Here is a 22,877-nt window from a genome sequence, read left to right on the forward strand (position 1 = left end):
AGATCTAAGCTATTTTATGCACTAATAGCTTAGCTAGTGTTGCTGTAAGCAACATGAGGGAGGATGGCAGAGTATGTATCATTAAACACTCCACTAGGGTGCTCAATAAAAATTATTTTACCTAGGAGCTCAAATAACAGGCTAGGCACATGACGTCATGGACCAGTTTCCCTCCAGGGCTTCAATCAAGGCATCTCTGTCCATAATATTTATTCACATGATGCTGCCCTATCTTCCAAAATCGATATGCACAGATCTTATTGCGGTGGGACTTAGGAGGCAGTCACCTATGATATAACAGATGCTTGCCTCTGTGAGATTGGCGGGGGCTTTTGGAGGAGCTTTATTGACCTATAAAATGTGACCATACATCAAACACCACTCAGTGTCTCGATGGGCTCGTGATGGCACATAAAAATCAAGACCTCAGAACTCATACAAATGTGCACATTAAAGGGGCCATTAAAGTCTGGAAATGTTAGCTTTGCTCAAGATGGTTGGTTTTATGACAACTTCCTCGGTTCATTCTCCAAAGGTCTTATTTCCCCCCTTGTACCTCCTATCTGGGCTGCTGTACTGTTGTCTTTAGCAGAGCCTCTTTTGAGTTTGTACAATAACCTGATGATGATGATGTTGATGATAATTTAGAACTTTGACAAAGCACTTAGTGTATGAGAGGCAGTTGATGTCCTCATTATGGGTTTCATTAATCTATCTGCATTGACAAATACGACTAAAGGGCTTCTCTGCAATTGTTGTGTATTGACGGATCCTGTATTTTTCCTCCCCAGACACATCATGAACGAGCTTATTGAAACTGAGAGGCTGTACGTCGAGGAGCTGCAGAGCATCATAGAGGTGCGTTTGTTACTTTAATTGGCTCTCTCGTGACTGTGAAACGCTGCCAGTTAGTGGCAATAATGTCAAGGAGACAGTAGAGAAAGCGCTCCTTTCTGTTTACTGCACCTAGGGAAAATAAAACCCTGTTCTAAAAATCGAATTGACTGTCAGTGTAAATGTTGCATTAGATCTGCCCATTTCAGAATGCCATGTGAACTTTTGTTGAACTTAAAATGTGCTGTCTTTATTGATTAGATGAGTCATTAGGCTACGCAAACTGTCAGTGATTGATTGATTGAAGTTCACTCAAGTGTTGTGTAAAGCCATGTGGAGGACTGGATTTTATTGGGTTCAGATTATCAAAGAAGCGTTGACATTATCATTGTTTTCACAGAGCCATTACTCATTAGCTTTCAATGTGATTTTCTCCTCCAGGGATATGCTGCCGAGCTGGACAACACAGAGCTTTCCCCCCTCATCCCCGCAGCCCTGGAGAACAAGAAAGATGTACTGTTTGGCAATCTCCCAGAAATATATGAATTTCACAACAGGTGACCTAATTTCCTCTGTCTCGTTCTAAATTACATTTCCATATTCAGTGAGTTGACAAATGTGCCTGCGACGTCAAAAGAAAAAAGGATTGGCATGGTCCCCATCCCCCCTGCCACATGACAATCCTGAGAGATAGCCTTCTTCCTCTCACTGATCTCCCACTGCTAACAACTTCTCTTAACCTGACCTGTGTTTAACACATTCCTACCATGCATTCATTGGCTGCAGGCACTCACATGGTACAACTGGTTATTTTATTTTCTCTCACAGTTTGGGAAGTTTTCCCCCCATTTTTCACTGGAAGCTATATATAGAACACATTGTACGGCTATGTCAACTATGAAGGCTCCAAATAACATTTCTCATCACCAGAAGGGTATGCTACAAAGCAGAATAAATAAGTAAAGGCGTCCGCATGCTTCCCATCCGGAACAGTTCGTGCATAAACTGTATTATGACGAGATTTTGTGACGTTTGCTTCGTTCTCCGGCAAGGGTTTTTCGGCTGTTCGTGCGCATACACATTTTTGTCGAGGCAAGCGAAGTTCTGAAGCTGAAGTCTAGGCCCCTTCGTCGGTAATTGGTCAACAGTAGGGAATCTTCAATTAAGTGTTTGTTGTCATACAACTATAGACGATTTGTTTTCATGCAAATGTTTCCCCTTGAGAAATACTGTACCAAGCATCCTAGTTAGATGTAAAACTGCACGACTAAGATCTCTTCGGCAAAAACATCCTAATTAATGACAGATTTCTTGAGTTATCTTAGATTAATACTGACTACGGCGTCTCAACATGGACAAACAGTACTATTGCTGCTTTTTTGTCGTTTTTCAAGCGAATGTGGAAGGTATGCGAGCGCACTCGTTCGGTTCGCCTAGCGGAGTTCGCCAGCCTAACTGAAGCATGCCGAAAGAAGCCTTTTGCCAGCTAACTTTGATATCTACTGATTGATTTTCTGGTTTATTAGGAAAGCTAAACTAAGATATGTACTTTTAGTTGTTGGGTCAATCAGACCATGCATATTTCAAGGTTATCTTTAAAAAAAAAAAATGTATCATACGTTTAGGTAAGTTAACTGCCAGAGTCGTTGATCTTACTTTGTAAAATACCTCTCTGAGCAAGAAGTAAAAAATAAACAAACATCCTGCATTGTGATTGGCTGAGAGAGCTCAAATGACAGTGGTCCCTGTATTGTCTTGGGGGTTTTGTATTCTAGGCGTGACGCCCCATGTGATGGACACCCATTGTTCTGCAAGGCCCTGTGATCACTCCCTCTCAGGTGGGGTTAGGTTACAGTGAGAGGGCCAAACAAAAGGTTCCACAGGGACCCATAGAGCTCCACGCCACATGGGCATTCAATATTATGCAGACACATTCACTTGAACATGTCCCTTCACCCCCGCTTTTCCAGTTCGTCCATATTTCTTATACAATAACAATATCCATAACACATAGATATCAGATATGTCAACATTTCAGTGCCAGGGTTTTAGCTCTTAACACTATCATTTCATTATCCGTGGATAATTTCTGTTGTGTAATGTTTTATCTCTACTCAGCTAAATACTGTCCAGTGTCCATAGCTGAAGGACTTACTGTATTAACTCCTTGGTGTGGAAATGCTTACGGAGTTAAAACCCAGGACAAACCCCCAAGCATGATACTAATGGGACACTCATTGGGAAGGCTCAGGGTTCAGTAGGTTAATTCAATGTCAACTGCAGGGCCCCACAAAAATCCCAACCTTGTTGTTCAGACTGGCATCCATGGCTTCCATAACTTTACACATCATAGACGTTCCAAACAGAAGTGCACAGACTCTGTCTACCAGCTATAATTTCCCAACATACTCTTAACTTCCCAGCATAGGAAATGGCAATCTGATGAATGTGCAATTGTATCCAATGCTATACAGTACTTTATGTACCTTGTAAGGGGTAAACAGGAAATGTGTTGAACTTTTTAATTGAGTTGACTTTATCCTTCTTGTTCGCAGGACATTTTTCAAAGAGCTTGAAAATTGCATGGAAAGGCCAGAATTGGTAGGGACCTGCTTTTTGAAAAGGGTGAGTTCCTTGTGTTGATGTAATTTGGAAACTGAAGGCCGTTACTGTGCTGTTATGTTGCATTGCTAAGTGTCTCTCTCTCTCCAGAAAGAAGAGCTGCAGATCTATGAGAAGTATTGTCAGAACAAGCCTCGATCAGAGGCACTGTGGAGACAGTGTGGAGACAGCCTGTTCTTCCAGGTGACTCCCATTCCTTGGGTGTCTAAGTGTTGTCATAGTTATGATATAGTATTCCACTGTATAATGGTGTCAGTTTACATTAAAGGGATACTGTGAGAATCTTGTTCTACTTCCCCAGAGTCAGATGAACTTGTGGATACTATTCTTATGTCTCTGCATGCAGTATGAAGTTACGCTACCGTAAATGTAGTTACGCTACTGTACATGTAGACTTCCAGTCATTGCGCTAATGCTCGTTAGCATTGGCTTTCGAAACTATCGCTAAATTCCTTCATACTGAACGCAGAGACATACAAATAGAATCCACAAGTTCATCTGACTCTGGGTAAGTAGATTAAATGCCGGAAGTTCGCAGTATCCCTTTAAGCAACATGTCACTGGAAAAACGTACATTTCCTGTTGTTTAGGGTACGGATTTGGCTTGACAGACAGTGCATTCGGAAAGTATTCAGACCCCTTGACTTATACCACTTATTTTTTTAAAACATTACAGCCTTATTCTAAAATGGATTAAATAGTTTTTGTTCCCCCTCAATCTACACATAATACCCCATGATGAAAACAGTTTTTTAGAAAATTTTACAAATGTATTATAAATAAAAATGGAGATCACATTTACATAATTATTCAGACCCTTTACTCAGTACTTTGTTGAAGCAATTACAGCCTTTACAGCCTAGAGTCTTCTTGGGTATGACACAACAAGCTTGGCACACCTTTCTTCTCTGCAGATCATTGTTCTCTGCAGATCCTCTCAAGCTCTGTCAGGTTGGATGGGTAGCGTCGCTGCACAGCTACTTTCAGGTCTCTCCAGAGATGTTCGATCGAGTTAAAGTCCGGGCTCTGGCTGGACCACTCAGGAACATTCAGAGACTTGTCCCGAAGCCACTCCTGCATTGTCTTGGCTGTGTGCTTAGGGTTGTTGTCCTGTTGGAAGGTGAACCTTCGCCCCATTCTGAGGTCCTGAGTGCTCTGGAGCAGGGTTTCATCAAGGATCTCTCTGTACTTTGCTCCATTCATCTTTCCTTCGATCATAACTAGTCTCCCAGTCCCTGCCACTGAGAAACATCCCCTCAGCAGGATGCTGCCACCACCATGGTGCCAGGTTTCCTAAAAAATGTTATGCTTGGCATTCAGACCAGATAATCTTGTTTCTCATGTTCTGAAAGTCTTTAGGGGCCTTTTGACAAACTCTAAGCGGGCTGTCATGTGAGTGGCTTCCGTCTGGCCACTCTACCATAAAGGCCTGATTGGTGGAGTGCTGCAGAGATAGTTGTCCTTCTGGAAGATTCTCCCATTTCCACAGAGGAATTCTGGAGCTCTGTCAGAGTGACCATCGGGTTCTTGGTCACCTCCCTGACCAAGGCCCTTCTCCCTCGATTGCTCAGTTTAGCCAGACAGCCAGCTCTAGGAAGAGTCTTGGTGGTTCCAAACTTCTTCTATTTAAGACTGATGGAGGCCACCGTGTTCTTGGGGACCATCAATGCCGCAGACATTTTTTGGTACCGTTCCCCAGATCTGTGCCTCGACACAATTCTGTTTCGGAGCTCTACAGACAATTCCTTCAACCTCATGGCTTGGGTTTTGCTTTGACATGTACTGTCAACTGTGGGACCTTATATAGACAGGTGTGTGTGCTTTTCCAAATCATGTCCAATCAATTGAATTTACCACAGGTGGAATCTCAAGGATGATCAATGGAAACAGCATACGCTCAATTTGGAGTCTCATAGCAAAGGGTCTGAATACTTATGCAAATAAGGTATTTCTGTTTTTTTATTTGTAATAAATGTGCAAACATTTCTTAACCTGTTTTCGCTTTGTCATTATGGGGTATTGTGTGTAGATGGATGAGAATTATATATATATTTTCAAGTCTGTAATGTACCAAAATGCGGAAAAAATCAAGGGGTCTCAATACTTTCTGAATGAACTGTAAATGATTGCAACAGGAAACATTCTATGATGTTTGTTACTGCAGGAATGTCAGAAGAAGCTGGACCACAAACTCTCCCTGGATGCCTATTTACTCAAGCCTGTGCAGAGGATCACCAAGTACCAACTGATGGTCAAGGCAAGTTTATCACTGAGGTTAATCTTTCACTTCAGCACTATACAATCACAGGCTTATTCAAATCTGAGAGCAACACACAGATAACAGATACGATGTAAATGTCTTCACTGCTCAAACATCCTCCTTCACTGCCCAAGGGCTAACATGCAAAGCACTTCCTTCAGACTGATCTAATTGGAAGACCTTAACTCTCAAGCAGAGGAGGCTGGTGAGAGGAGCTAAGATACATTATTTATCCCACTTGGCTTTGTCCTGACCCAGCTCTGTTTCCTCTCTAGGAGATGCTGAAATGCAGTAAGAACAAGGAGGGTACTGTTGAATTGGAGGAGGCCCTTGCCACCATGCTGGACATCATCAAGTCTGTCAATGACTCCATGCATCAAATTGCCATAACAGGATTCGAGGTCAGTAGTTTCAAGTTTTATTAGTTGTAAAATGGACACGAGATGCATCGTACACACACCGTCCAATGAAATGGTTACTTGCAGGTTCCTTCTTGACAATGCAAAAACAACAAGAAATAATAAAACATAACAATACGAACATAAAGTAAATGGCTCAATAGAATGTAATAAATATTTTAGCATAAGTAAGGAAGGCACAATTTATAGTCCAATATTTACATGTGATTTGGGGAAGGGGGGATTGGGTATGTGTTTTAAATTCTGCTACCAATTGTGCAGTATGGTAGCAGGAGTTGTGCTGTGTGTGTATCATGAATGTGTGTGCGTGCGTGTGTGTGTGGATGAGTGCATGTGTGCTACAGTGCAGGTGGTCAAGTCCAGTTCAAGTGTTCAGCAGTCTGATGGCTTGAAGATAGAAACTGTCTCTGAGCCTGTTGGTATCAGACCTCATGCTCCAATACCGTCTGCCTGACGCAAAGGGAGTGAACAGCTCGTGGCTGGGGTGTATGACTTGGCTCGAGTGAAAGGGTTTGAAAAATCAGTCCGATTTAGATCCTTACTGTTCCTATCTTAGAGTGGATCTGTTGGGCTGTGGAAAAGTTCCAGGAAGTCCTGCTGTTAATCAGTTTGACTAATCTGGTGGAGAGAGTGTTATGGCTAGGTGTACTGTATGTGTGAAGGTGTAGGACTGATGTCCCCTGTGTACCTCTCCCATCCACAGGGGAACCTTAGTGAGCTGGGCAAGCTCCTGATGCAGGGCTCATTCAACGTGTGGACGGACCACAAGAAGGGCCACAGCAAGGTGAAGGACCTGGCCCGCTTCAAGCCCATGCAGAGGCACCTGTTCCTCTACAATAAGATGCTGCTTTTCTGTAAGAAGCGGGAGGAGACCACGGACGGACACGAGAAGCCGTCCGCCTCATATAGCTTCAAACACTCCCTAAAGGTGAGGGTGGCTTGTGGGGTCAGTTCCTTGTTGGACAAACATAACAATTGCTCACCTGGGATTTGAATGGTTTTAACTGTCCGTGGGGCTACAATTCTCACCATCCTCCACTTACTTCGCCCTTCTCATATGGAAACTTTACAGTGGCTCTCTCCGATCCCCTGAGAACCTTGGAGTTCACTGTCATGCCACATATTTCAATTCAAGCTTATCTAGATGCATGAAAAGCCAGGGCAGGAAACTGGGCCCTGAGATGACAGGACCTTATTTCATCAATGGGATGCTGGGACAACCCTTTGTTTTCTAAAGGAAACCTTTGATGAACTTGTTTTTTTCTCTCACTCACTGATATAAAATGCTGTGTATGTAATACACTCTGACTGTCATTGGGTCAATGAGTAATGGTGTTCATAACTTAATAGGAAAATAAGTTTCAGTCCAGGGCTGTTTCAGGATAGAGCCATTCAATTGGAATTAAAGCTGAACTAAAAAGCTGTAGCAGTTCACATTAATTTGCAGAATACAAGCGCCTCTGAGCAGGATTCTATCTTTAAATTCTTCTATTTACGTGTGTTTGTGTGAAGCTGCAGGAGAAATCAGAAATATAAAGCTGTCATTGTTGTTAACCACAGCCTTGCCCCTGTTTCAGATGAGTGCTGTGGGAATCACCGAAAATGTCAAAGGAGACATTAAGAAGTTTGAGGTCTGGTATAACGGCAGAGAGGAAGTTTATATCATTCAGGTACATGTCCATAAACTTTCTGCGTAAAAAATAAAACTCAATTGTTTCCGTTTAAATGACTAGTTATTTTCCAAAGAATACTAAATAGATGCCAGACTTTGTAATAAGAGCTGTGATTCAGCAACATTCTTTTCTAAGAAGCATACCTCTCACTCTTGAGACATTTGTCATAAAGACGTCAAATGCCTTTTCTGTATGATATTCTCCTTGTGACCACTTGGTGGCAGTGTTGTCCCACAGAGTAGCTCCTCAGGCGTCGCTATAACAGAAACATCCACTGTCTGGTGTGAGGAAGGCTGTACAGTTAAACCTCAGAGGGTGTATATATATATATATATATATAGATAGTGTGTGTTTGTGTCTCTCCCCAGGCTCCCTCCATGGATGTGAAGAACATGTGGGTGTCAGAGATCCGGAAAGTTCTGACAGGCCAGCTAGAAGCTTGCAGAGGTATGCAGTGTGTGGGGATTCTCTGTCTAGGCATATTTATACCATCCTCTCAGCTCCCACACCGGACACCTGGACACAACCCTGACACCTCCCAGAATGCTGATGTGAATGTTAAGCGGGGGGAGACCAGTGTTTGAGAACACATACCTGACCAGATGATACAGTCCACACATTCCTGTCCTCCTCTCCTCCTGTCCTCTCTCTCCACCTCCCTAGTAGTATGCATCAATCGCCCCATGTTCCGCTCCGAAGCGCCTGACAGTCAGGAAAACGACCCTCTGTGCATTGTGTACTCTCAACTGAACTGACAACCTGTGTGTGAGAGAGGGTGTATGTGTGAGGGGACTGGGTAATGACACAGCAGCCCTCATATGAAGCAGAGAGAGTGAAAGAGGCTCTGGCCTGACGGAGGGCTGGATGTCATTTACGCCTGTCTCTGCTGGCAAGTGGTGGAAGGGGAGCACGTACAGCAGCATAGAGTAGCACACAAGATAAGCCAGTGTGAGATGTTAAAAAGCCCAGCGACATGGGGTTTGTGCAATAGCAGGACAAGGCAGTGGCTTGTACTGCAGCTGTTTGATTTGATTCCTCCCCTGGGTTTTGGCAGTCAACTGTCCTGTCCCTCCTGTTAAAGACACAGATTAGGGGCTTCCATTCTGTCTACACCACTGTTTTGGCCCACGGCTTCTGGTCTGACTACACTGTTTTGGTCCACATACCCTCCTGTGGCGTATGTAACTCCTGGGATTTCTCCTGTTTTATCGCCTGGCATTGAAACATAGTTTTATCAATCTGCTTTTGACTGCAGGTTTCTCACACAGTCCTACACGCAGTGTGATGTACACAAGCATGCAAACAACAAATGTACACACACACTTGCATACCTATGAATTCACCTCACTGACCGTTTTATATCAATTTAACCTAAACTAATATGTCGTTCCATTGTAAATCTATGTTCTATTCCAATACCATTTTTTCTCCATTCACAGAGGCTAGTCAACTCCATCAGAAGATCACTGAGAATGTGTATCATGCTCCCATGAGGTAGAGTACTTGGTCTCACAACGTTTTCATCATGTCGTGTGATTGAATGGCAGCAGCGCATAGATGCTCTCAAGTACAGGGAATGTAATGCTTCTATAGTGGCTGTGTGATTGACTGTCCCATATCGCTCCTCTCCGCCGCTCAGAAACATACGCAAAATGGCCCTGAGGCAGTCGGACTCGTCTAGCCCGGAGACAGGCTTCAGGAGGAGCAACCCCAGTCCCAACATGAGACAGAAACGAGGTGAGAGATCACACAGCCGCTGACGGCCCCCGCCAACTAGGGCTATGGCGGTCATGAAATTTTGTCAGCCGGTTATTGTCATGCAAAAGACTTCCAGTCTCACGGTAATTGACCTTTAATTAACATGAACACGTTTAGCATACAAGCCGCTGATGCGGGTCTTTGGAACATTTACTAAATCAATTTAATATACACCATCACAATAAATCAATTTTTTTTTGTCAGTTCTAAAAAACTTGATATGAAGAAAATACATTTCAGAAGAACAGAATATGAGTTGGCCTACTGTAGGCCCATGTTATCTGGCTATGCTCCATGCCATAGGCTGTAGGCTTGTTCAATTAGCTGACAAGATTTTATAGTAAGAAAAATATCATTGAACTTAGCTGAATAAAATAGAAAGGATATTTTTCTCATTAAGGATCGATTGACTGCGCATATGAAGTGGCCATGTTAAGCATAAAAGAGATAATTTGAAACAGGTCCTACATGCTAGATTTAGAGTTATTTGGCAACTTTAGTTGTGAATGATACAAACTTTAGAATGTCTTAGAAATCAAAACATACAGTACCAGTCAAACTTTTGGACACACCTACTCATTCAAGGGTTTTTCTTTATTTTTACTGTTTTCTACATTGTAGAATATATAGTGAAGACATCAAAACTATGAAATAAAACATGGAATCATGTAGTAACCAAAAAAAAGTGTTAAACAAATCAAAATATATTTTAGATTCTTCAAAGTAGCCACCCTTTGCCTTGATGACAGCTTTGGACACTCTTGGCATTGTCACGCTGAAATAGGAAAGGGCCTTCCCCAAACTGTTGCCACAAAGTTGGAAGCACAGAAGCATTACGATTTCCCTTCACTGGAACTATGGGGCCTAGCCTGAACCACGAAAAACAGCCCCAGACCATTATTCCTCCTCCACCAAACTTTACAGTTGGCACTATGCATTCGGGCAGGTAGCATTCTCCTGGCATCCGCCAAACCCAGATTCATCCGTTGGACTGCCAGATGGTGAAGTGTGATTCATCACTCCATAGAAAGCATTTCCACTGCTCCGTAGTCCAATGGTGGCGAGCTTTACACCACTCGAGCTGACTCTTAGCATTGAGAATGGTGATCTTAGGCTTGTCTGCGGCTGCTTGGCCATGGAAACCCATTTCATGAAGCTCCCGACGAACAGTTCTTATGCTGAGGTTGCTTCCAGAGGCAGTTTGGAACTCGGTAGTGAGTGTTGCAACCGAGGACAGACAGTTTTTACACGCTACGCGCTTCAGCACTTGGCAGTCCCATTCTGTGAGCTTGTGTGGACTACCACTTCGCGGCTCAGCTGTTATTGCTCCTAGACATTTCCAATTCACAATAGCATCACTTACAATTGACTGGGACAGCTCTAGCAGGGCAGAAATTTGACAAACTGACTTGTTGGAAAGGTGGCACTCTTTGACCATGCCATGTTAAAAGTCACTGTGCTCATCAGTAAGGCCATTCTACTGCCAATGTTTATCTATGAAGATTGCATTGCTGTGTGCTCGATTTTATACACCTGTCAGCAACCGGTGAGGCTGAAATAGCCGAATCCATTAATTTGAAGGGGTGTCCACATCAACCACTGTTTGAGGAGCATGCACTCACTGGTGATATTCCACCAAAACTCTGTATGCAATGGCTTCTCCAACCTTGTTCCTGCAGCTAAGTGCTTATTTCGGGAAACCAAGTGAAAACTGTTCGCGGACATCGATAGTAACATATTTGTTGACAGCCCGTCTGCACGCTCGAGAAAGGAATAATGGAGAGGGAGGAGATGGAAATGCATGCTGGTGAGATATTCTGTATAGCTGTGTCACCCAATTAATTATGAAAATATAAAAATGCCCTATTACTAGGCTATTCAAAATACAAATTCACTCATTGTAGGCTAACTGTAAGCCGCACTGCACAATCAATGAACCAACAGCATCGCTTAGAGCTATACGTTCACTCTCAGACTCATGGATAGACATTTTGGAGCGTAGCATGCGTAAGGTAACCAGTCCATCCAGTATGCATAATAATACAGTCCACACTCAAAGGCGATTACTAGAATTGTTTAATTTTGGAGTATAGGCTAGACCAATTATGTACCAAAGACATCTTAAATCAGTTTTATGTTTTTCTGCTATGTGTAATAGGCTATGTATTGTATAATGACACATTCATAATTTTTTATGAAGTTTTTTTTTTTTTTTTGGGGGGGGGGGGGGGCTTGCATATGCATAAGATCTTGTATGGGTGTTTTGAATTAATCATCACCTTGGATAGCGCTGTCCATTTCGTTGTGTTAGGCTTTGAAACACAACAACCACGTTTTACACGGTTTCAACCTGCTGTTGAATTTCTTTCTTGAAATTGATCATCGCAGTGAGGTGAGTTTTAAAAGTACTATTGGCCTTCTGTTTTGCTGATATGTGTTTGATGTGATTTTCAATTGCATTTTGCATTGATGTCAGTGGTTAAAGGGACAATAGTGCCCTGAGTACCCAGTTATTAGGAGCTGAGGCATGTCCAAAGTGCATAAAAGGAGAGTACCGTGACTCACGTGGAATTTTACTGCGGTCATGACTCATGACTGCTGGTGTGGTGGTAATACGGTCGCCGCAGAAGCCCTACCACCAACCCCCGAGCCCTGACAAACTAGCATCCACTCAGCTGCCTTCACTGGAAACAAGTGGCAGCATCTGCCGTCTACAAATTATCCCATAATGGCATTGTGAAAGACACCAGACTGATGGCACAATTAGCTGGGATGTTTCATCTGGGCTTTAACTCTGTTAGTGAGAGATGAGAGGATGGATGTATTACTGGCTCTGTCTGTCTCGGCATCATCCCCAGCCAACCCCTCACCCCCACTCCACTCTGATTGTTCACTACACTGGCTCACTATACTGGCAGATGAGGATGAGGTAACAGGTACGATTTCACGCCGTGTAGAGCCCGGCGGCAGGGTGCTTCTGCATGACAGTGAGAGGGACCTGGGCTAACGGTAGTCTGTCTGCCAGGGAGCGAGTGGTGGTGGTTAGGAGAGGAGAGTGGCTCTTTGACTCTGGATGTAGTCGGTGACTGGACGTCAGTGGCTCGAGAAGTAAGTGGATCTGACAGGTGCTTAGTCCTGGGTACATGGGGGCCTTTATTACCCCCACCACGGACTCACAGAGAAAATCTCTCTCCTTCTCCTCTGTGGGAAAGGAATATGACAGAAGCTGTTGTAGATTTGAGCTTTAACACAAAAAAATTAATCCAGTCCCAACCTTACACTAAAGTCATACAGTTACGCAGCCGTAGTACAGTACAGGTTTGACTACAATGAGATTTGTACTGTGGTCTGGTGGGATTTTTTGCTTTGACCCATATGTAGCTGATACCAACCATTTCCCTGATTGGAACTGTTTCCTTTTTGGGTCAGCAGGACCCACCCCAGAGGTCATGACCCCAAATACTTTAGTTTCAATAATACATCTCACTATACCTCCCAAGCAATGTTCCCTCAAAAAAATTTGGGCACCAAGCAAATTTTAGGTCCCGTGAGCGGAAACTTGAATGTTGTTTACAGTGAACACTGAGGCTGTACCCTTACAGTTTTAGACAGTAGCCAATAGGCTATTGTGGCAATTTGAGCATAATGTAGACCTACCAACAAAACCACTGGAGCAAATCCCATAACATGTTCACATGGAAATAGCTTTTGATTTCTATGATATATCCTACATTAGCCTATATGTTAAATGCAGGCCTACATTGCATGAGACTTTTAAATTTGTTTTTACATTATGAAGAGCTTGATATTAATTATGTTTTACTTGGTCTGTAACACCATGGGCCAGTACATTGTAACACCATGGGCCAGTACATTGCATTGTATTGTATGATTTTTATAAAATGTATTCATTTAACCTTTATTTAACTAGGCAAGTTAGTTAAGAACAAATTGTTATTTACAATGACGGCCTACCAAAAGGCCTCCCGCGGCGACGGGGGCCTGGGATAAAAAATAAATACTATATAAATATAGGACAAACCACACATCACAACAAGAGAGACACAACACTACATAGAGACCTAAAACAACAACATAACAAGGCAGCAACACATGACAACACAGCATGGTATCAACACAACATGACAACAACATGGTAGCAACACAACATGGTAGCAGCACAAAAACATGGCACAAGCATTATTGGGCAAAGTCAACAGCACAAAGGTCAAGAAGATAGAAACAACAATACATCATACAAAGCAGCCACAACTATCAGTAAGAGTGTCCATGACTGAGTCTTTGAATTAAGAGATTGAGATAAAACTGTCCAGTTTGAGTGTTTGTTGCAGCTCGTTCCAGTCGCTAGCTGCAGTGAACTGAAAAGACGAGCGACCCAGGGATGTGTGTGCTTTGGGGACCTTTAACAGAATGTGACTGGCAGAACGGGTGTTGTATGTGGAGGATGAGGGCTGCAGTAGATATCTCAGATAGGGGGGAGTGAGGCCTAAGATGGTTTTATAAATAAGCATCAACCAGTGCGTCTTGCGGCGTGTATACAGAGATGACCAGTTTACAGAGGAGTATAGAGTGCAGTGATGAGTCTTATAAGGAGCATTGGTGGCAAATCTGATGGTCGAGTGGTAAAGAACATCTAGCCCCTCGAGAGCACCCTTACCTGCCGAGCTATAAATTACGCCTCCGTAATCTAGCATGGGTAGGATGGTCATCTGAATCAGGTTTAGTTTGGCAGCTGGGGTGAAAGAGGAGCGATTACGATAGAGGAAACCAAGTCTTGATTTACCTTTAGCCTGCAGCTTTGATATGTGCTGAGAAAAGGACAGTGCACCATCTAGCCATACTCCCAAGTACTTGTATGAGGTGACTACCTCAAGCTCTAAGCCCTCAGAGGTAGTAATCACACCTGTGGGAAGAGGGGCTTTCTTCTTACCAAACCACATGACCTTTGTTTTGCAGGTGTTCAGAACAAGGTTAAGGGTAGAAAAAGCTTGTTGTACACTAAGAAAGCTTTGTTGTAGAGTATTTAACACAAAATCTGGGGAGGGGCTAGCTGAGTATAAGACTGTATCATCTGCATATAAATGGATGAGAGAGCTTCCTACTGCCTGAGCTATGTTGTTGATGTAAATTGAGAAGAGCGTGGGGCCTAGGATTGAGCCTCGGGGTACTCTCTTGGTGACAGGCAGTGGCTGAGACAGCAGATTTTCTGACTTTATACACTGGCACTCTTTGAGAGAGGTAGTTAGCAAACCAGGCCAAAGACCCCTCAGAGACACCAATACTCCTTAGCCGGCCCACAAGAATGGAATGGTCTGCCATATGAAAAGCTTTGGCCAGGCCAATAAAAATGATGCAAGAAACCACTTTACAAAATAAAATATATTATTACCATACAGAGAATTAGACAATGTAGGCTAACCCATTGCCTATTGGCTTATTTACATATTCAAGCCTGTCTCAAAATACAACACTGCCTCTTTAATTAAGACAAAAGCTTTTTACTGGACTGGCTTTTCAAAGAATGCTTGAAATGTGGCCTACACGTTTTGTGCTCTTGTAGGAAGCAGTAACTCCCCATTGCTGACCTATACTTATCTATAGTTGGGATAATAACTCGCTAACTAGCAAAGAATATCAACAAACGTGCACACGCACGGCTCTGCTCTCTGATCTGAACAGATCTGAAAAGCGCATTCACTAGCAGGTGATTGAAAGACCGCTCGTCAGCAAGCTACACCCGCCAATGGAATTCTACTCCGTTGCGCTCTGGGTCTGCCTACAACAAAACCACAGACTCAATATTGCAAAGTTAGATTTGTTTTGGTTTGTTGCATTGGAAATGTTGCATCTCTTGCATCGCTGCGCAGCATGACATTTCTTCTAAGTGGCAGTCCTGGAGGAGGTGGGTGCGCCGCACCCATGCACAGTTTAGAGGGAACATTGCTCCCATGTCTTCTGGGGTTAGTCTGACCAGCTGTTAGATTCGGCCAACCCGTGGAGGCTGCTGAGGGGAGGACGGTTCATAATAATGTCCGGGACTAGGCAAATGGAATGGCACCAAACACTTGGAAACCATGTGTTTGATGTATTTGGTACCATTCCACTGATTATTCCCCAGCTATTACCACAAGCTTGTTCTCCCCAATTAAGATGCCACCAACCTCCTGTGCTACCAAGGATACGGTATATACCACGCTCACATTCTCAGTCAGTCTACTGGATTCTCTCTCATAGTTATCCAAAAGCTCCAATTTATTTTCTCATCTCAAGATCTCCAGAAGGCCAGAGTAACCTGAGGAAAGAAGAAGAAGCAGCAGCATTGACATTTCTCTGTTTGGCACCTTTGTCAGAGGTGTGATGTTGGTGAAAGGAGGTGAAGCTGGGAGTTGTGATTATTTTGTGTTCTCACAATCAGAAGGTGATAATTATGTACAAGATAAAATGGACATTTTGAACACCCTCCAGGGCAGGTGGTTAAAGTGTCCTTGAAATCACACACACACACACACAAAGTCCACTTTGAAAATATACATTATTTATTGTGTAAAAGTGTCTTCTAGGGTTGGCATTGGCAGGTGTCTAAATCCTTATACCGTTGCAGTTACAGCATGATTGTGGAGGACTCTTCTCTTCCTAATGATGGAGCATAGCGGGGTCAATCATGGGTCAGGTTTAGTCCATATGGTGAAAGGCTCCAGGAAATTCCATGTCAAGCTTATTATGCATCTCAGAGCTCTGTCTGTTGTTTAGAACAGAGAGAACCTTTTGGTAGGGATGAGAAAGACCTAGATAAAAGCCATCATTAACAACCATCTGTATCAAGTATGGTCTTTTAATTTTTTATTTATTTTTTATTTAACTAGGCAAGTCAGTTAAGAACAAATTATTTTTTAGTGACGGCCTACACCAGCCAAACCCGGACGATGCTGAGCCAATTGTAAGCCACCCTATGGGACTCCCAATCACGGCCGGTTGTGATACAGCCTGGATTCAAACCAGGGTGTCTGTAGTGACGCCTCTAGCACTGAGATGTATTGCCTTAGACCGCTGTGCCACTCGTGAGCCCCCTTTATAAACATGCTTTTTTACAACCTTGTCAGCACTCTTCAAACTTCTGACCATCTGAATCTATTTTCAGAAATAGATTGAGGTTGGTCTACCCCTGATCTTTGAATCAGTTTTCATGCAGACTGTAGGTGATTGAGTAGGGGTCAATGTCTCCAAAATGTCCAGGGTTGTCATGGTGTCCATACTACTCTTCCCTCTGGCTTTCTCTCTATCCTCTGCCTCCTTTACCATTGTCCTCTCCCTTTCCCTCCCTAGCTGATGCTTCTGCCACTAATAACCCTGACCACAATGGTTATCTCGCTAGAAAGCGTTTCACCTTGCAGGGCCTCTCCAACAGAAGGTCTCTTCCCTCAGGTAAAGAAGCCATGACATCTCCACTTACCACCACCACCACCACCACCACCACCTCTCCATCCTAACTTTTGACTTTGGCTTCATCCCCTCTTTGAAGAGGTACCCCTCATTGTGTTGTGAAGAACTTAACCTGCTCTCATTCATTCTCATTGTTGGTCATCTCATCCCTAGCCTGCTACTCTGTGTGTTGTTGTGCTGTTAATACATACAGGCACTTTCGCTCAGAGCAGAGTGTACTCCCCTCCGTATTTATTTCGAACAGTGAAGCAAAAACTTTTAATTTGGCTCTATACTCCAGCATTTTGGATTCGAGATCAAATGTTTTATATGAGGCGACCATACAGAATGTCACGTTTTATTTGAGGGTATTTTCATACATATCTGTTTTACTGTTTAGAAATATAAGCACTTTATGTATCTAGTCCCACCGCTTGTTTGTGTCAAAAGTATTTGGACACATTCACCTATAGTGTATTAAAATAGTACAAAGTTTAGTATTTGGTCCCATATTCATAGCACACCATGAGTACATCAAGCTTGTGACTTTACAAACTTGTTTTGGATGATTTTGTACTCAATAGAAATGAATGGTAAATAATGTATTGTGTCATTTTGGAGTCACTTTTATTGTAAATAAGAATATGTCTCTGAACACTTTTACATGAATGTGGATGCTACCGTGATTACAGATAATCATGAATTAATCATGACTAATGAGTGAGAAAGTTAGAGGCACAAACAGGGCCGGTTCCAGGCATAAGCGGTCGCTTAGTGTCCCCGGCTGCTAGGGATGTCAGCTAGAAATGTGTAGATTGGTAGTTAGTCTAGCCAGCTATTTAAACTTGTAGTATTCATAGCCAAATACCGACTAGGCACGCAGGGAACCTGTCCACCTGCCCTGACCTCCAGGGGGCCCTCATTGATTTTGTTAGTCATTCTCACTCAGATATCATATTAACATGGCATACATAAGTCATTACAACATGTGTAGAATTGCAGGAAATCAGCTTAAAAAATACAAAAATGTCTCACCACCCCATGGCAAAATGGGTACAATTGCAAGAAATTTGCTGTAAAACTACAAAAATATATATATCTTTGCCCCATGGAAAAATTAGTATGCTATGACATGCATGACATTGTTATAAAATTGCAACGTTCTCTCATCCGTTTTCTCTTTAGCTTCACTGTCCAGATAATTATGGAGGGGAGTATATGTCACAAGTTGCCAAATACTTGTATGTCTAGGACAAAGGGATTTGACATTTTCAGGAGTTTAGTTACTAAATGAGAAGGTCAGGCTGCAACGAGCAACCGAAAGGTAGGCTGTTATTTTATCGAATGGAGTTGTTGTTGACAAAGACAGGGAGCACAGCAAAATAGCCTCAATTAGTGTAGCTGGCTAGCTATCTTATCTAGATTCTTTACATCGATTTGATGCAGTAAAGACAGGCACTGCCAGATGGGATGATGGATAACCTATGGGCATTTACAAGTTTGTCTGCCTAGCGCGAGTCGGTGTCTACTTTTACGCTCTATCCCTCCCTGGGGGCACCACCTCTCCCGAGTCGCGCAGTCTAGGCATCAAACAAGTGTTCAAGTTTAAACAAAGTTACAAAAAAATGTAATGAAATCATTTCAAATGCCCATCACTAGTATAGAAAGAACAACCTTGGCGTCTAGGCAATGAAAACACATGAAGGCTACATTCTCAGCAGTAGTAAATGTCAGCCTGTAATGTGCTATGCTCTTGACATTTAAACGCGCATTAAAATGTTATTTTTTTTTTAAGAGGATGGTTTGATTCAATGTTTTTCTCTTGTTTTAGTGGTTAGGGTTCACTTCAAGGCACACAAAAGCATAATGAACGATGGCAGAGAACTCTTTCTCTCCACAGAATACATCCTTAATCACAATACTGATAGCTTGGCGCTACATCAGATGTTTAACAGCAAACATTATACTGCTTTTAGTTAAACAAACAAATTGAACAGGGATATGGGTTTATTTAATTATTGTTTTATTACCACTTTGGCGCTATTACAGGGGTATTGTGGTTTGTAAGTGGGCAATAACATTACCGTGTATACTATGTCATCATTTGTATGGTGATAATCTAATAATGTATAGTTGGCGCCATCCCTGATGGAGAGCAGAGCAGGCTAGCTAAAGCTGAAGAGAAATAGACACTGAGGGGGTGATGTTTTTGCACTTTTTGGGTTGCTGAGGTAACACCTCGATGTGAACTTGTTGTTGATAGATTTCATCTTGTTAGCATATTCCACCCATGGATTTCTCATCTGCGCCTGTGAGAATGCCGCCACCCGCTAGCAATGCAATGCCCTGCACTTCCTCGTGTCATCTCCACTCATTGCACGGTCTCAGTCCCACAGACCATGGTTTCCCAAACGCGGTCCTGCCACTGCTTCTCTACTTTCTCTCCTTACCCATAGTAAGATGAACTAATGGATACCATGTTTATGTCTCTGCATGCAGTTTGAAGGAAGTTATAGGTAGTTTGTGGAGTAATTGCTAACTAGCGTTATCGCAATGTCTGGAAGTCTACAGGAACATATAACGTTAGCATGCTTAAACCGCCTTCAAACTGCATGCATAGACATACAAATGGTATCCATGAGTTTATCTGACTCTGGGTAAGTGGAAAAACGTGCGCCATTTTGGCAATTAAGCCAATCTCCATAAACTGGACAGTGTGTAGTGAGGAATCAACAGTGACCGTTATCACCAAGTATTGTATAAGATCAGGAATCAATCCAGAGAAAAGATAGGAATCCTCAATGCAATATGCTCCTTTAGCCTTGCCATTGCCTTGGCCTCTCTCCCTCCCTCCTCTTCTTCTGTGCCCAGCTAATTGCTAACACTTGCCTTTCACAGCCGAGCCTCCATCTAAGGAGACAGATGTCACACGCCGCTTCTCTGTAGCCTCCTCTATCAGTGTCTCTGCCACCAGCCGCACAAAAGGTACCTGATTGCCTGCGGTCTCTCTTTCTTTTTCTCTCCACCCTTCACCATCAAACTTTTTAAAGTGTCTGAGAGCAGGCACCGACAGGTTAGTGAGGGAGCTCTTTGAGAGAGAGAAGGAAGGGAGAGGGAAAAAAGTCATTTTCTCAACAAATTCTACCCATTTATGACTCATGAAATGTATGAGATGCATGAATAAAATCAGTCTCTCAGAAATGAAACAAAATGGAAAAGCGAAAACACTGAATAGTCTTTTTTTTGAGAAACCATAGTAATAAAATGTAAATTTTGAAAAGCTGACATTTGGAATGTGGGGTGACATTCAGAGCTGCAAAGCAAGTGCAATTGTTGTTGGAATTTAGATAGGAACTTAATTTCCCCATAAAAAAGATACGTATGAAGTTTTCCTTTAACTATATTCCCTCCTAACAATCAAGCATTTCAATAACTTGTAATAATAATTTATTCTACATTTATAGTGCTATTCATTACATAATGAAATCTCAATGCGCTGTAAAATCTAGAAACATCATTAAAAAGTAGATCGACTTATGATCAATGAAAACTGAGGATGTACAATAACATCGATTTGGGTTCACTGTCTCAATAGATCTAATTTTCTACTAATTCTTCGACCCTGACAGGTCCTCCTTCAACTAATGTTAGAAAGACCAAAAGACATGAGATAAAAAGTGATCCAACACCGTTCGGTTATGAAGGTAGCTATGGCGTCACAGTATGCACTGGGTCTGTGCATGTACAGCCTTTGTTAATGTGGACTTTTTTGCATTTTGGTTGTGTGCGTGTACACACGTGTTTGTGTCTTTGTACGTGTCTGTGTACGTGATTGAGTATTGCCTGCTCCGTTGTGATGCATGGTATGTATTAGTTATTAGTGTGGCACAACAAGTGCTGAACAAGAATACTTCATATTAACAGGCCTCTGCTTGCCTTGTTGGCGGTAATGAGTCAGTGTGGCTGTGGAGCGATGATGACTCCTTTATTGATTTCTGCATGCGTATATCAATTCCCTGAATGGCATCCCAGTGGTCTGTAAAGAGCTCATTTCCTCACAGATACATTATGCGGTGCTATCCCTGCTGCGAGCAGACACAAAGGCACCACAGGCACAGATTCAGCCGTGCCTAGATCTACTTCTCAACCAGGTAATGGAAAAGTCATACTGATGGTCTGTATTCTTCTTTTCCCATTTTGACGGTTTTGGTTTCAAGCTTGTGTGGGTCTTTGTTGGCATTGAATGTCTTGTGGTACATTTTTCGGTTGGTTTGTTGCGTTGTGTGTATCCTTTATATATTTCCAACTTCTTCACACCTTCTTTGACTGTCCGTATCAATGTTTCAGAATGTTCAATGTGTATGTGTAAAGGGTGGATTTCCATAGCAGTGGATGTGTAATGCCATGTCTTAAGACGAACATGTTCACTTCTTCTCGTCAACTGAAGGGTTAACAAGACCTTGTCTTCTTTCTGTGTGCTCTATTTCTCCAGGCTGGACCCAACGGTGTTTGCCTTCAATGGACACAGAGGACTTTGAAACCATCCATTCGAGTGCAGAGGAGCTCTCCAACTCTTCAGATGGCGAGGATGATTCCAGTAATAAAAATGTAAGTTGGGTTTTAAAAAATCCTGAAAGGTAACTTCATCCCCCTACATCATGTTGCTCTTCTTAAATCCTTCCAATCCCCGGGAAAGAAATCCTCTCCGCTTAATTATTTCCCACCATCACATCTCGTTAACGCGGGCTGACGACTTGACATTTAAAAGACCAAAAGGACTGGGGATTAGCCTGGTGCGGTTCTCCCCAGCGTCTCCGGATTTTCTCTTTCCATTACAATCTGTCTGATGTATAAGAGATGGAGGGCCTCATCACAACTCCACCACACTGTGACTGATGCTCACAACTCCACCACACTGTGACTGATGCTCACAACTCCACCACACTGTGACTGATGCTCACAACTCCGCCACCCTGAGACTGATGCTCACAACTCCGCCACCCTGAGACTGATGCTCACAACTCCGCCACCCTGAGACTGATGCTCACAACTCCGCCACACTGAGACTGATGCTCACAACTCCGCCACCCTGAGACTGATGCTCACAACTCCGCCACACTGTGACTGATGCTCACAACTCCGCCACACTGTGACTGATGCTCACAACTCCGCCACCCTGAGACTGATGCTCACAACTCCGCCACACTGTGACTGATGCTCACAACTCCGCCACACTGTGACTGATGCTCACAACTCCGCCACCCTGAGACTGATGCTCACAACTCCGCCACCCTGAGACTGATGCTCACAACTCCGCCACCCTGAGACTGATGCTCACAACTCCGCCACACTGTGACTGATGCTCACAACTCCGCCACACTGAGACTGATGCTCACAACTCCGCCACCCTGAGACTGATGCTCACAACTCCGCCACGCTGAGACTGATGTTCCCTGAGTCCAACATGAGACTGATGGATGGACCTGCTGTGCACACACATACACACACACTCTAAAGTAACACGCTGTCACATACCCTATCCTTGTAGTTGTAGTTTGTCTTTGTATCTCCTCTAAATCACTTCTCCTTCTCCGGTCTCTCGCCACTCTCTGCTCAAAGGACCATGATCGCTTCCGTGTCCAGTTGACATACGAGTCGAGGACGGCGCAGGACCTGTCTCTGGAGTCAGGAGATTTAGTACAGTTCCTGGAGGAGGCAGAGGATGGCCACTGGTGAGTGATGGTAGCACCCACTCTCTCTATCCTTTGTACACTCCATGAGAGTCCCAGAGAGAAACCATTTCTCCTGCCGTAGTGAGAGGGACCCAAGTCAACGGTATAAAACAGCCATATTCATCCTTGTTCCTGCACT

General features: G+C 43.2%; 1 protein-coding gene across 13 annotated transcripts in view; it reads left to right on the forward strand.

The window, feature by feature from the left end:
- LOC139578476 (guanine nucleotide exchange factor DBS-like) overlaps positions 1–22,877 on the forward strand; it is a 92,218-nt gene that overhangs the window by 64,651 nt on the left and 4,690 nt on the right. For 7 of the 13 annotated variants that reach the window (XM_071406119.1, XM_071406120.1, XM_071406118.1 and 4 more), the window contains 17 exons: positions 792–858; positions 1,276–1,391; positions 3,390–3,459; positions 3,547–3,639; positions 5,621–5,713; positions 5,992–6,117; positions 6,839–7,063; positions 7,713–7,805; positions 8,177–8,255; positions 9,248–9,302; positions 9,448–9,545; positions 16,911–17,009; positions 19,905–19,991; positions 20,636–20,710; positions 21,068–21,157; positions 21,499–21,614; positions 22,626–22,738. In XM_071406119.1, coding sequence (XP_071262220.1) covers positions 792–858; positions 1,276–1,391; positions 3,390–3,459; positions 3,547–3,639; positions 5,621–5,713; positions 5,992–6,117; positions 6,839–7,063; positions 7,713–7,805; positions 8,177–8,255; positions 9,248–9,302; positions 9,448–9,545; positions 16,911–17,009; positions 19,905–19,991; positions 20,636–20,710; positions 21,068–21,157; positions 21,499–21,614; positions 22,626–22,738 — 1,695 coding nt within the window. The remainder of the gene's footprint in view (positions 1–791; positions 859–1,275; positions 1,392–3,389; positions 3,460–3,546; positions 3,640–5,620; positions 5,714–5,991; positions 6,118–6,838; positions 7,064–7,712; positions 7,806–8,176; positions 8,256–9,247; positions 9,303–9,447; positions 9,546–16,910; positions 17,010–19,904; positions 19,992–20,635; positions 20,711–21,067; positions 21,158–21,498; positions 21,615–22,625; positions 22,739–22,877) is intronic. The other 6 variants (XM_071406129.1, XM_071406131.1, XM_071406124.1 and 3 more) reach the window with 5 other exon arrangements.

The sequence above is a fragment of the Salvelinus alpinus genome, chromosome 6 (assembly GCF_045679555.1).
Source record: "Salvelinus alpinus chromosome 6, SLU_Salpinus.1, whole genome shotgun sequence".
Lineage (NCBI taxonomy): Eukaryota > Metazoa > Chordata > Actinopteri > Salmoniformes > Salmonidae > Salvelinus > Salvelinus alpinus.